The following is a 14,984-nucleotide window of genomic DNA, read 5'->3' as shown; positions in this document are numbered from 1 at the left end:
ACGCCAAGCCAGACATTGCGCAAAATGCGCAAGGCAAACTAATCTGGAGGGTGCCTTCTTTTGCCCCGGCTGCCAGCAAGTGGCCTGTGAGGTACATCTTTGCAGCCAGTGGAGCAGGTGACACGCGAGGTGGGGGCCAGGGTCGCCACTTGAATCTGCTCCGACTGGTGTTTGCATCAGCTGCCCCTTGGCTGGCCGCAGAGTCTTGCAGCAGGTGGAGATCCTGGCATCAGGTGGCATCCAGGAGACTATTGCTGTCTAAAAGGCAGGGCAGGTTATTCCTCTGTAAAATCTGGATTATTTATCTTACCTTTCTTCCAGACCATCGGCTCAGGCCACCCAGATGTACGTCCCCTCCTTTTGCCCCCACGGTCCTTCTCCAGGACTCCCTAGGGATGAGAAGATCCCCCACAAGACGGACAGAGGACCATGTCTGAGCGCCAGGGGGTGATGTGCCGGATGGACATAAAGCCTGGCTGATTTAAGCGTGAGTAAAGGTATTTGAATCTCATCTGAGGTATTTGCCACGAGGAGGAGATTCCCCGCTCTTCCCCCGGGGCCACATGCGTGCTGTTCAGCGTGCAGCCGCTCTCCGTACGCCGTGGTGCCAAACGCAACAAGCCGACCTGGTGCTATTTCAGCCTACTCGATGTGTTTTTCCAGCAGCGCAACTTAACATCCGCTTCTTTGCCAAGTGTGCGGCCTTCCCACTTCATTATGGTCACGAGAAAACCATTGCAATACGAAAACAAAGGAATAGGTTTAGCAGCCCTTCATCCCTTCTGTCGGCAAGCACGTGCCGCGTTTGTTTGCAAAGTTGGGCATAAGCTAATAAGCTGATCTTGCAGAGATTTACACTCAGGCAAAGACTTCCATATGGGTTTAACACTAAGCAAGAGCTTAATCTAAAGGAAAATATTTGGGTTTTTTTTTTTTTTTGTTTCTCTTTCAGTGCGCTGTAGGACCAGTGAAACATTCACCAAAACGGACAGAGAGACAGACGTTGACTCCAGCGGTCAACAGGGGCAGCTGGCCAGGCAGGAGACAAGGACTTCATCTGAGAAGGTGCTGGTTGTTTCTCGCAGCACCTCCAGCTCCCACCAAAGTCACGAGGACTGTGGGTTCTCAGCGCCCTGTGGCACTGTGGCCGGATGAGCATTTGCAGGAGAGGGATGGATGTTTGCCCTAGCCCCGGCAAGAGCACAGGAGGGGGCTGTGCAGATGATGTTTTCAGTACTCCTAAAGACAAGCTGGAAAGGACCTGAATGCAGAAGCTGAGAGGTGTCTTTTTGTAACGGGCTCAGCAAACCCAGGAAATCAAAAAGCTGAGTGCCCCTCTCAGCTCTGAATTCCCCCGTGGAGGCTGTATAACACAAAATGACTGCTGTGGCACGAGACCTCGTTTCCTACCCACGGAAACAGGGCAGGCGCTGACATATACGCTGGGGATCAGGGGACGAACTCGCTGCCTGCGAGCAGATACGGCACCTGCCCAGAGCCCGTGCAATGACATTACACGCCAGAGCGCGGCTTTCACAATGGTTTGAGCTTAAGCTAGGAAAAGAGGTGCTCAGCTGCTGGTCTCGGGATTTTCGCCCCTCAAGCCATGCTGCTGTGGCCAGCAGCGTGAGCAGGGGGAGAGCAGTGCTGTCCTCCGCAGAACTAGAGTTTCCTACCTGCTTTTGAAAGAACGGGTGCATGCTTTCATCCTCCCCAAACTCCTCTGCTGGGAAGGAGCTGCCGGGCTGCGATGCAATGGTGCTTTGCCCCTGCCCTCGGAGACCCCCACAGCTGCAGCCTCCTCCCCTACAGCGAGGAGCCGGCGAAGTCCAGCCCGGTCCATTCCCAAGCAGCTGAACTGAATTTCAATACCGACCCTGGCGTTCGATGAAGCCGTTCCCGCGAGCCAGTCCCCCTCGCATACGTCTGACAGATGTCTTTTTCACAGTATTAAGCTTTTGAAAGGAAGAGGCTTTGGTTTGCCCCCTCCTTTGAGACACAGCCAGCCAGAGCTGGCAGCCCCCGGTCCCGCTCACCCCCTTCTACCGACAGCCCGCAAACCTCCCCTCCAGCGAGACCTCTGCGTGCCGTTAATGTTGAGAGTTGTTTAATATTGTTCTCAAATTGCTTTGTATTTTAAAAACTTCGATACCTGGTAAGCTAAGGTGATGGCCTGCAGCTGTGCACCTCGATAGCTGATGGGAGACAGGCGGATCCAGACCACAGCTAAAAAACCCTCACACTGCCTGTGCGCTTCTCAGGGCATTAAAAGAGATTTCGAATTCACACACAGTGACTTACAAGTGATCCGAAATGGTTTACAGGCAGAAAAAGAGAAGAAAACAGTGATACTGTCAGTAAAAAGGACGGTAGGATATATCCACTGCTATTTATTTAAGCGAAGAGAATAATTTTAAATCATCTGCGTTGCCCTCAGGTCAACAATGTTTTACACAAGAACTAGACAGAATTTGTAAAGGATCCGGGATCTCACTGTCATTTTCACATTAAGAATCTGTGACCAAAAATTTAGTCTTTAGGAAAAAAAAAATAAATCCAAACTTAAAAATCCGGTGGTTTTGGTATTTTTTTTTCTCTCCATGTGGAATCGAGGAGCGTTCTGGTTTGCAGTGGAATATATTTTATCCAGCTAAATTGTTTTTGACAAATGAAACCAAGTTATTGTTAATTACTCAACCTGTGGCCTTTACCAAAGTGAAATATATGATTAAACAAAATGGCTCAGACAGCACATTAAGCTTTGAAGAATGATTTTATTTTTTGGAGCTCTCAAAGCCTTTTCTTCAGAAAACAGAACGCATTTTTCTGTCCTGACAGCGGGATTGTTCGACGCGCTGTATTTAGCCAGTGTCAAAATGCTCAAGAAAAAAAAATTGTCAGAAGTAATTTTGTGATCCTTCTGACACAAAAAGCACACGCACAGGCACCCAGATAATATTGCACTCCACTTTGCAAGGGAGAAACATTATGCTTTGCAGCGTGCCTTTTGTGAACAGGCGCTTGTTTTGAACCCGCTGCAATAGGATTTTCCAATTTTGATTGCTCGTGACAGAAAACGAGCTCCATAACCATGACTAAACTAAATATCCCCAGTAAGAGCCACAACGTTTCTGAATCATTAATGAATATAGAATAAATAACGGGGAAACGCATGGAAACCCCTGCCTTTAACTATACTAATTGTCAGCTGCCGCAGTAGAGGAATATTTTTGATTTTTCTATTTAAAAATGAAAAAAGCTTTCAGAGCTACCTGCTTCACTGCAGATATATCTAATTTTTTTCCCCCCCCAGCAACGCTAACAATGCAAGGTCGTGCGTTTGTCACATGAAGCTCAGCTCCTTGGAAGGTACAGCACAAAAATATGCACAAACGTCTGGCAGCTTTTGCAAATATGGTTAGAATAAGGGGACTTTTCTGAGCTTTCCATCACAGCAGTAGCAAGAAAATAATTTATTTATTTATTTTTTAAAAAAAGGTATTTATCTGTTCCCCAGCCGAGGAGCGAAGTGCGGACGGAGGTGCAGCGGCAGCGCACCTTCCCGAGCCGAGAGTTCCCGGGGAGGGTTTCCCGGTCCGGGACAGTCTGTCCCTCGCCCGTGGGGCGACAGGAGCTTCCCTCCCCCCGCCCCCCTCACTTTAGCCCCAGCTTAATATTTTCCATGCCGGACCATGAGCTCACGACGTTAAATCAAAACCGGAGGCGGGAGGGAGCGCCGATAAACCGAGAGGGCCAAGAGAGGAGTGGAGAAAGAGGGGACGGAAGAGGGGAAAAAAAGAGCCGGAGCAAATTAAAACCATCTCAGAGCAAGGTCGGGGGGCGGGCGGGAGGGGTTGGACCCGGGGGGCAGCAGGTTTGGGGGTGCCGGGCAGCCCCGATGCTCTGCCCCCATCAGTCCGCAGGGTACTGAGCACACGAAGGGCATTTGGGGCATATTATTAATTACTTTATCGCCCGTTTGGTCAGCCGGGTTGGCATCTTTTCCTTCTTCGCTTTTTTTTATTCTTATTTTCCTCCTTCTCCTTCTTCTTTTCTTTATTCGCTTTCTTTCTTATTCTTTTCCTTCTTCTTCGTTTTCTTTTCCTTTCCCGTCTTATTTTCTCTTCTTTTCTTCTCTTTATTTTCTTTTCCTTTTCCATTTTCGTTTTCTTCTTTTTTCTCTTCTTCTTACTTTCCTTCCCCGCTATTTCCGCACACACACGCCTGCACCCGGCCGGGCCGGGGAGGACACTCTCCCGCCGGTACAAGGCAGCCGCGGAGCCCCGCGGCCACGTCTCCCGACCCCTCTAATGATGCCAAACTCTTGTCCTTTCTGGCTCAAAGCTTGCGGAGGCGGAGGCCATCGGGGCAGCCCCCGGCCCCGGGCGGGCAGCGGCGGCGGGCAAGCCCGGCTCCGGGCTGGACACGGTTCCCGGGGGAAAAGGGAAGAAGAACCCAACATGCCCCGAAAAAATCGTCCCGTTGGATTGCTAGGGCAGGGAGAAAGACACCTGGTTTCCTCGGCCGCCTTTCGATTGCCTCCTGCCCGTGGGCTGCCGGCAGCCGCTCCCGCCGCGCTCCGCCCGGGGCTGAGGGCGGCAAATTCGTCGCCATGGCCGTCCCCCGGGGGGAAGCCGCGGGGGGAAAGGGGAAGGCAAACACGAGGCACCCATCTCTTTGCCGTTCTCAGCTGATTTTTAATCGATCCGCTCTCTTTTCCCGACGACGGCTTTCCAACGCTCAGGCGGCACAGTCTGCCCCGACCCCGGCGGGCGCGCAGGGGTTTCATCCCACGTCTCGGGGGAGGGTGGGGGAGAGGAGGAGGCGGCCGGGTGGGCACCGCCTGGGGGCTTTCCCCCGTGCCCGTCCCCGCACGGATGCCCTGCCCTGGCCGGAGAAGCCGTTTGCCTCTCCTGCCCGCCGCTGCCCGCGCTGCCGGCGGGGGGCCGGAGCCCGGGCCGGGGGGGCTGCCCGCCCGCCGCTGCCCGCCGCCGCTGCCCGTCTGCCCCCCCAGCACCCCCAATTCAAAACCCGAGGAGGAGCGGGCTTTCGATGAGGATGCAAAGGCGATGCCCGCGGCTGGCTGCCAGGCGGTTTTCCCCTCTGTCCGCCCCTCCACTTCCAGTCGTTTGCGGAGAAACACTCACGATCTTCCCACCGACCGTTCTTGACGGGGGAGAGGCGAGGGGCGGGGGGGGAACCGCACAGAAATCCCCCAAACACTCGCTCCATCCGCCTTTTACCGGGCTGCCTTCGTGCGTTACGATTCGGGTAAGAAAACATGCGGATTTCGATGCTCCGTGGGCGGCAGCAGGTTTGCGGGGGGAGCCAGGCGGGGAAGGTGTCCGGCGCCGGCCCGGAGCAGATCCCCTCGTCACCGGGCCGCCCCGGCAGCCGGCGGCTCCCCCCGAAAGCACAACTCCCCCCCCCCCCCGCCCCCAGCCCCGGATCCCTTGGCGATGTCCTCGCCCGTGGGTCCCGGCCCTGCGACGGCCGTCGCGGCTGGAGGCAGGACGGGTGCCCGTGTCTCCGTCCCGCGTGGGAACGAGACGAGGGGACGTTGCCGCCTCAAGGAGAGGAGGGGGAAACACGACGTGGGCACCCCACGATCGACCCCGCTCCGCCTTCTAGCATCCCTAAAACGGGCCCGGGGCGTGCGGGGCGGGGGCGGGGGGTGGGGGGGGGTGGGGTGGGGTGGGGTGGGTGTTGCGTCCCGTGGGGACGGTGCAGGCAGCCTCGGCCCCGCGGGGGCGGGCGGAGGGTGCCGTCCCCCCCTCGCCGCCCCGTTCCCCCCTCTCCGCGGCGGGGAGCGGCGGCCGCGGCCATTTAGGAGCGAGGCGGGAGCCAATAGGCGGCCCGCGGCGGCGCCTCCACCGTGACGGCCGAGATTGACGTGTTTCCCACGTCAAATTGATCCCAAGTAGCGGCGGGGGCTCCCCGCAAGCGGGGAACCGGCCCGGCTCCGCCAGGACACCCCCGCCGCCGGCTGCCGCCAAGCCGGGCCGCCCTCCGCCGCTCCCCAGGACCTCTATGCCGGGGCCGGGGCCGGGGTTGCGGCGCGGCGGGCAGGCGGTGCCCCCTCCCCGGGCGGAGCGGCGCTTCCCCGGCGCCGGGCGATGGGTAAGGACGGGCGGCGGCGGGGAGGGCTCCGGGACGGGCTCCGCGGTGGGAGGAGGGGGGGGCAAACCGGTCGGGGGGGGCGGCGGGCTGGACCCCCGCCCGCCGGACCCGGCACCGTCGCTGCGGCCACGCCGAGCGGCCCGGGCGGCGGCGCGGCCTCCGGGCCGTCGTGGCGGCGGGCGGGGGTCCGGCACGACATGCCCGGCTGGGAAGGCTCTCGGCTCCCCCATTCGTCCCCACTCCCTTCCTTCTCTTTCGCTCTGCTCTCTTCTTTCGGTTCTTTCTCCCGTTTCGTTGTTTCTTTCTCTCTCCCTTTTTTCCCCCGTCTTTTTTTTTCTATTTTTTTCTTTGTTTCTCGTTTTTTTTCTCTCTTCCGTTCGTCATTTCTTTCTTTCTTTCCTTTCTTTCTTTCTTTCTTTCTTTCTTTCTTTCTTTCTTTCTTTCTTTCTTTCTTTCTTTCTTTCTTTCTTTCTTTCTAACTCCTTTTCTCTTTCGTTCTTCCTTTCCTTTCCTTTCCTTTCCTTTCCTTTCCTTTCCTTTCCTTTCCTTTCCTTTCCTTTCCTTTCCTTTCCTTTCCTTTCCTTTCCTTTCCTTTCCTTTCCTTTCCTTTCCTTTCCTTTCCTTTCCTTTCCTTTCCTTTCCTTTCCTTTCCTTTCCTTTCCTTTCCTTTCCTTTTCTTTCCTTTCCTTTCCTTTCCTTTTTTTCCCATTTCCCCCCGTCCTTTTTCTTTTCATTTCTTTTCCACACTGTCACCCGTCCCTTTTCTTTTCAGTTCCTTTTTCTTTTCCCCCTTTTCCCCTTCCCTTTTCATTTCGTTTTTCTTTTCCCCTTCCCTTTTCCTCTCCCCCTTCCCTCTCCCACGCCCGCTTGCCGGTTGTACGTTCGCCGACCGGGCAGCCCGCGGGGGCCGCGACACGGGCGGCGGCGTGTCCCCATCCCCGTCCCCGTCCCTCCGCCGCCGCCGCCCGCCGGTAACGCTGCCCGCCGGCGGTGCCGGCCCGCTGCAGAGCACACCTACGGGGAGGTGAACCAGCTGGGCGGCGTCTTCGTCAACGGGCGGCCGCTGCCCAACGCCATCCGGCTGCGAATCGTGGAGCTGGCGCAGCTCGGGATCCGGCCCTGCGACATCAGCCGCCAGCTCCGCGTCTCGCACGGCTGCGTCAGCAAGATCCTGGCCCGGTACAACGAGACCGGCTCCATCCTGCCCGGGGCCATCGGCGGCAGCAAGCCGCGGGTCACCACCCCCAACGTGGTCAAGCACATCCGTGACTACAAGCAGGGCGACCCCGGCATCTTCGCTTGGGAGATCCGCGACCGGCTGCTGGCCGACGGCGTCTGCGACAAGTACAACGTCCCCTCGGTCAGCTCCATCAGCAGGATCCTGCGGAACAAGATCGGCAGCCTCTCCCAGCCCGGCCCCTTCGACGGCGGCAAGCAGCCGCCCCCCCAGCCCGCGCTGCCCTACAACCATATCTACCAGTACCCCTACCCCAGCCCCATGGCCTCGCCGGCCGCCAAGATGGGGGGCCACCCCGGGGCCACCGTGGCCACCGCCCACGTCAGCCTGCCCCGCTCCTGGCCCTCGGCCCACTCCGTCACCAACATCCTGGGCATCCGCACCTTCGTGGAGCAGACGGGTGGGTACCGCGTTGCGGCCCCGCGCCCAAACCCGGCCCCGGAGCCCCGGGCAGGGACCGCTCCTTCCCCTCCTGGCCGGCAGCTCTTTCGCCGCTCGACCCCGGTTTTTTTTTGGGGGGGGTGAAAGGCTTTTTTTTTGTTTTGTTTTGGTTTGGTTTTTTTGGTCGCCGCACCCGGCAGGACGGGGCGGCGGGGCCAGATGCGGCGAGGCTCAGACATCTTGAACTTTTTATGAAAAATGTGGAAAATATTTTCGTAGGGATGATAGATTGCCGACCGCAAATTCGGAGCCCTGAATTTCTCTTTGCGAAGGGAAAAAAAATATGGAAGGGGGGTAAAAAGGGGGAGAAAACAAGCCAGGGGAGAGGAAAAGGGGGGAGGAAAGAGGAAGGCAAGCAAGCCACCTCGGAGAACGGGCACGGCGCTCTTTGGGATCCCCCCCGAGAAATCGCCCTGGTTTTCTTAAAAACCGAGCCGGGGCGGAGGAATCGAGGAGCGCCGCGGGGCCGCTGTGACCGGGGCTCCGGGCGGCCGGCGGAGGCGAGGAGAGCTCCGGCAGCGCCAGCCCTGCTCCCCGGCCCCGGCCCGGCTGCCCCGGCGGCTCCCGGGGGGGACATGGCGAAGAAGGGGGGGTTGCGAGTCCTTTTATCCTTCCCAAAAGCCCGACTAAATCAACCGCATGCGTTTCCCTCCGTGCAATCATTTATCTTTAAAATTCCGATGTCACTTTTATAAATCTCCTTCGTCAGATGAGAAATTGGGCCTCCTAAATTATCGGGAGCATGGAAGTGATGGGGGGGGTGGGGGGGACTGTGCGGAGAACCGGGCCGAGGGACTGTGTTTTGAAGGGGGGGTCCAGCCTCTCTCCCCAGGTGGGGTACCAAACCAGGGTACACCTAATTTCGGCCGCCAGGACCGAGCCTTTCCCGGGCCGCCCCGGCCCTTTTGGCGGGGGAGCGGGCTGTGTCCCGGGATGCTGGCGGAGAGTGGGAGGCGAGGCGAGGCGGAGCTGTCGTCCCCCCCGCATCGGGTTTATCCGAACAGGCACTTGCAGACCCGGGCTGTGCCCCTGTTTCGCCCCAATCCCTTTTCCGGGGCACTAAACCGGCCGGGTCTGGGGAGGGGGACAAGAAGAGGTAACGCTAACGGAGCCGGCGCGTTCTCCTCCCCAGGGGCTCTGGCTGGCACAGAGGGCTCTGCCTACCCCCCCAAAATGGAAGACTGGCCCAGCGTGAACAGGACGGCCTTCCCCCCTGCTCAGGCGGTCAACGGCATCGACAAGGCTGCCATGGAAGGAGATATCAAATACCCGCAGGTAACTGCTACGGGGGACAGGAGAGGACAAGGAGCAGGGGCAAGAGGGGGCAAGGGTGGGGGGGGCAGGAGGGGACAAGGGATTTTTTCTGTGCCCCCACCCCGCACAGCTATGCTCCCCTGCGTAACCCCATGTCTCTTTGTGCCTGTCCCCCAGCCCGCCCCGGGGCTCTCCTCGGTGGGCAGTTTCCTCCCGGCCTGCGCCTACCCCCCCTCCAACCAGCACGGCGTCTACGGCGGGCCGGCCGGCGGCTACATCCCCCCGGGCCATCCCTGGCAGCCGCAGGGTAGCCCCTTGGCCCACCCCGGACCCGGCGTGGCGGTGCACGGAGGCGACCTGGCCGCGGCGATGGCGTTCAAGCAGCCCGGGAGGGAAGGTGAGCCAGGGAGGGGAGCGGGGGGCGGCGGGGGACATCCCAGGAGTGGGGCGCGGGGCGGCTGCGGACCCCCCGGGGGCCTCGATGGGGGCGGCTCGGCAAGCGGGAGAGCAACGTGGGGGCTAAGGGACGGGTGCGGGTCCCTACACCTTCAGGCAGAGGTTACCTCGCTGAATATTTTAAATATCCATAGTATTTCCCCCCCACCATGAGGGCTCTGGGGCTGACGGCTGCGGTCCCCGGCGTTTGCCTTGCTGCTGCCCAAACCTCAGACAGAACCGGTCCTCCTCTGTGACCCCACCGGTGCCCCCCGCCCCAGTATTCGATGGGTCCCGGTCCAGCCTCCCCCCGCCCTGCCTCAGCCGACACATCGGGATTATAAACTGGAAATCATTTCTCCTCGTCATTTGCGCTTGTGTACGCTGGAAATCGCCGGGGAAGCGGGAAGGTTTAGGGCGAATCCTCGGCTTTTCATCCCCCCCACCCCGTCCAGGGACGGCTTTCTGGACGGAATTTGCGGGGTGCGGCAGGACCGCACGTCGGAGGCTTTGCCCCAGGTCCTCCGAATATTAACAACGAGAAAAAAGAGGTACCAACGGCATCCATCTTACCGAGGAGCTTTGCAGATAAAGCAGAAAGGCAGAAGTCTCGACGAGGAATTATTTACATTGTAAATCCCCCGCCGTGGGGAGTACCGAAAGATAAACTCCCTGTGAGAATCACATGGGTTTGATTTCGACGTATATATACTAAAGGCTGTTAATTGTTTCTTTTATCTCCTGCTAATTATTTCGGTTCATTGATGGAAGCTTTATTTCCTCAATAGGCGGTTTCGTTTTAAAAATCTCAACTCATCTGTTCTGAATATAAAATCCCCATCGATATCTTTCTCCTTTTCCGTGGTATTAGACTTTTTATTCTTTTTCACATTTGCAATTAATTTCCCATTTATTAGTCCACTTTTTGTTGTTTTTATTCTTTTTTCTTTTTTTTTTTTTTTTATATACGAACCTTTACCATTTCTATCTAACTATGTCAACCTGCTGCGAGTTATAACATCAGTTGTGCAGAGGATAAGTTATTGCGAGTATCAATGGATGAAAATAGATAATCGTAAACCAATTATTTGAAAAAAAAATAATAACAGAGAAACAGAGCGCGAGAAAACGAGGAAGAAAAGGAAAAGAAAAAGGGAAAAAAGAAAAGGAAAGAGGGAGAGAGAGAAAGAAGGAAAGAAAAAAGTAAGGAAAAAAGGAAAGAAAACGAACGAAGGAGGAAAGATGATCCGCGCGTATTTAGTGAATTTTTCGAGGTATTTTCCTCACATTTTAAGTGTCTGGGAACCTGAGTTTTCTAATTTGCCAAACTTCAAGCCGGTGCTACCGAAAGGCCCACAGACTGTCTTTAAACGGTTTTGTTTGGAGGTTTTGGGGTTTTTTTCCCCTTTACATTTTTTTTTTCTTTTTGATTTTATTCGGATCGGTTTTCTGGTTCTGCTGGGACAAAGCAAATTTTGGATTATCCGGCAAAACGCGCGCCCCCCCGCCCCGGCTCCGAGCAGGGGGCTGGCGGAGGAAGGGCGGTCGCCCGGCGGGGGGGGCGGGGGGGGAGGCAGGGCGGGCTGGGGCCCCCGCTCCGCTCCCGGTGCGGCCGGCCGGGCTCGCCGCTCCCGGCTCCCGCATCGTCCGGGGAGAGAGAAGGAAAAGAACCGGGAGAGAAGGAGAGAAAGAGATAAAGAAAGACAGAGGGGGAAAAAAAAAAAAAAACAACCAAGAAACTCAGCCGGGCAATTTCGCCCTCCGGTTCAGGTCTTTTCCGATTTCACAGCCGTTATTTCCCCAGAAAAATCTCCCTGTCTGTTCCAATGCCCACGGCAGCCCCGGGACACTTCGCATCCCCTCCCTGCCCCGAAGGCCGGTGCGTGGGCGGTGTGGGGGGATACGGGGAGCCTGGCCCAGCCCCGTGCCTGGGATGAGCTGGGGCTGGGGAGAAGCTCAACAGGAGTTTACCTACAGCTGGCATGGTGCGCAGATCCTTTCCCCTTCCCGGCACTGGGAGCACGGTCTGCTCTCAGGGCAACCCAATAACAGATTTTAAGGAAGCGTGTGGGACGTGTTTTCTGTATGGCTGGGATCTCCAGGCAGATCCAGGTCTCCGGCAATAGCAAAGGGGGTCTGTCGTCATCAAGATCCCTGTTGTTCGGGGAGGCATCCCCGCTTTCCTCTCCATTTCCCATGCAGAGCTCTGATACACGGAGCCTGGCGGTCCCCTTTCTGAAGGGATGGTTTTCCTGAGGGCAGGGAGGTGGAGGGGTCTGATGGGGCAGAGCTATTTTTGGGGAGCTGTTGGAAGAGGTCCCGTGTGCGTGCAGATGTGAAACACGCCCGGCTGTAGCAATGTGTTTGGAGTCTGTCAATCCCCTGCCTTGTTGTTGTCTTTTTTTTTCCCCTCTCTACCCTTCTTGCAGTTGTGGACAGAAAACCTGCCAGCCCTGTGGGGAAATCTCCAGACCCTCTAAACACCATCCATGGACTCTCTATCCCAGCCTCCTCTTCCTAGAGCCACGGAGCTGCAGTCAAGAGACAGTGACTCTTGGAATAAGCACCTGCAAACTGTAACCGAAGCCTGAAGTGGTACCAAACTGTACCAAAAGTGCCACTGCCTCCAGCAGGTGCCCGCGGCAACGAGGAGACAGCCCAGTGGTGAGAGGTGACATCCTCCCACAGCAAATCCCCGCTCAGGAGAGTGCAGTCGGGACGTTCACTTACACTGCCGAGAGGGATGCTTTACCTCCATCAGATTGGAAAGAGGTTACAGAAGAGATTCAGTCTTCCTTCTTTATTTTGTCTTTTTTTTTTTTTTTTTCTTGCTTTCAGTTTTTCTTTCTCCTTCCCATGTCTCTGAAGACTGTTGGATGCAGGGCAGCGAACCCCTCTGTCCCCAGACATTGCTTGGAGCGTCCGCGGCTCTGTCCCCGCCCAAGGGAGCACGTTTCCTCCCGGGAGTGGTTTCTGGCTTCCCCACGCCGCAGCCAGACAAGCTGTGCGATGGAGCCCGCTCCGTCCGAACCTTCCAGTTCCTCTGCCCCGGAGCAGAAATGGACACGTGTGCCACAACATTTTATGATATATTTTTATAATTACAAACCTTAATAAAAAGTGACTACCGTGGGCACACGCTGCTGACCACCTTCCCTTGAGGTCTGGCAGAGCACCTTCATTTCTCCTGGTGTCCCCCAGCCTCAGATGGCGTCTGCGGGTTACCTGGGAGCAGCAGAGACCCGGTGGGATCTTGGGGGCACTTGGCTGGGATGAATCGCTCTGTGCCAGCTCTGGATTCATGCAACCACCAGCCCGGGGCCCCTGTGTTGTTGTGAGGGCACTGCAGCCCTGTTCCCCGTGCCTAATTGCACGTGCAGTTTTGGGGGTTCTCCTGCATCGGGGTGGCCGTGGCCCCGCTGGGTGACTCCTGATGCTATGGGGCTACAGGCTCGTTCTGGGCACAGGAGGGGAGGTGGGCGACTGCCCCCCAGCCCTGGGCCAGCTTCCCACCTGCCTCACCTGGCCATGGGCAAGCGGGGGGGGGGGGTGGCAGCAGGACTGCCCCTCACAGCCCACCCACCAGGGTTCGTTATCCCCCTCCTGTCCATCCGGCTGGGGCGCGTTCAGGATGGGTTCCACTGGGCTTTTGCATTCCCTGGCTCCACCAGCCGCTGCCATTGGCTTCGGTCCCTTCATTGTCTGGAGAAGGGGAAGGTCCTACAGTGGGGCAGGGAGGAAATATCCTGGCAGGAGAATACACGCCTGGCTTTTTGCAGAGAGCGTGTCTTTGTGGGAGGGAGGGAGCGAGCGGGATGCCAAATTTGACATCCCACCCCAGGAAATTATTTTGCCTTCAACCTCGGGGTGGCAAAGTTCAGTTTTGCCTCTGCTGCTGCAAAGCCTCCAGCTAGAGCTGGTCTTTGCAACTGACTACAAAGCACGGGAGGGAAAGGAGGGAATTTTAAGTAGGCGAGAGTACTGTCCCAGGGCAAGATCTGCCACCAAACTATGGTGATAAAATGTAGTCACTGGCTACATTTTAAAGGATGCAAGGACAGACGAGTCACCTGAAACAGATGACTAATGGCTCTGGCGAGTGCCCTGCCAGTTTTATCCATTTAAAGCCACATTCAAGTACGTGGCAGAGCAGCTTTGGAAAAGATGACTGACAGTAACACTCTTAAAGCTGGAACGCAGCACGCGCGGCCTTTTTCTCCGCTCCAACACTGCAGCAGCTGGGGAAATACAACCCCTCCCAGGGAAGAGGGGAGCATGGGGACGGTCCAAGCTCTTTCCCTCTTGGGACTCTGCTGGTCTGGGAGGTCAGAAGAGCCCCTCATATCGACAAAGCTGAAGCCTTACTGCTTACGAGTCTGAAGAAACTAGTCGATCCTCTGCATAGGGCTGCCAAAAAGCCCTTCTGCCGAGGAGCTGGGAGAAGCCGGTTACCCACGCTGAGGTCCTGCGCTGTGGAGGGGTCTAGGTTAAGTGGGAATGCCCAGCACCCGATGGTGGCAGCCCATCGTCGAAAGGCTGAAATAGCCTGAAAATGCCACGCTGTGTCCCATAGGCTGCTGCGCTGTTCTGCCAACCACGTCTGGCCCTGCAGTGCCTTCGGGTTCCTAAAGCCCGGGTCCTTGGGGTGCTTCAGGGCTGGATGTGCCCTAGCCCCCCCACCATCTCCCAGCACCCCATGCCCATGCTCACGTTGGTATTTGCTGTTAGCCGGGTTCCCAGCACCCTGCTGTGTGGTGACCCAGCTGCGAGCCCTCCCGTACAGGATGGGGCAGCACTCCCACCCCCTGCGGAGACAGGACTGGGGGGCTCTGACGGATGTCTGGGATGAGCGAGACACGAGTGCTGGGGTCAGACAGAGACATAGCGCAGAGTCCAATCCTTTTAATTAGTGTCCTGATGGGATGGTGTGCCAGTGCCTGAGTTACTCCCTTCCAAGACTGTCACAAACCTGCCAAAACGCCAAACAACAACTCGACGCTTAGCGTTTGCCACAGCCCCAAGGCAAAGACATCCCTTTGCAAGCGGTTGGTGCGTGCAGGCAGGCGGAGGAGTGCTGCACGTGGGCAAGGTGCCGTGTCCCGAGCTCGGGGACCTGGCCTCAGGGCTGAGACTGTTTGGGCCCCGTCCATGCGACAACGGGGTGCGTCGTGTGACGGGATGCGTCGTGTGACGGGATGCATTGTGTGCCCGGTCCTCCAGAGGCTTCTGCATGAAGCTCATGCCAGCGGTTGCTGCCTGGGGCATCCTGGCGACCCCCTGCCCTGGCAGAGGAGAGTGGTGGCGGGGCCATGAGCCCCTTCATCCCCACAGCCAGCCAGCGGGGGCTGAGCAGTTGCACCATGCCTTGGCAGCCGGCTGGAAGCCAGCTCTTCTGTCCTGCAGCCCCATCCCTGCCTGCAATGTCAGCACACCTCGGGTGGAATTTGCCACCAGAGGGAGACCCTATTGTTCCACAAACACGTAACTGCTGCAGCCG

General features: G+C 57.3%; 1 protein-coding gene across 1 annotated transcript; it reads left to right on the top strand.

Annotated features, from left to right (window-relative positions):
- The first annotated feature begins 6,116 nt into the window (after positions 1–6,116).
- PAX1 (paired box 1) lies at positions 6,117–12,008 on the top strand. The gene is made up of 5 exons (XM_063328409.1): positions 6,117–6,120; positions 7,128–7,757; positions 8,931–9,073; positions 9,230–9,449; positions 11,917–12,008. Exons 1-5 carry the CDS (start codon positions 6,117–6,119, stop codon positions 12,006–12,008), a joined length of 1,089 nt encoding a protein of 362 aa, XP_063184479.1.
- The last annotated feature ends 2,976 nt before the right edge of the window (positions 12,009–14,984 follow it).

The sequence above is a fragment of the Chroicocephalus ridibundus genome, chromosome 3 (genome assembly GCF_963924245.1).
Source record: "Chroicocephalus ridibundus chromosome 3, bChrRid1.1, whole genome shotgun sequence".
NCBI lineage: Eukaryota > Metazoa > Chordata > Aves > Charadriiformes > Laridae > Chroicocephalus > Chroicocephalus ridibundus.
The sequence above is the reverse complement of the archived record's forward strand: the minus strand, read 5'-3'. Positions and strand labels throughout refer to the sequence as shown.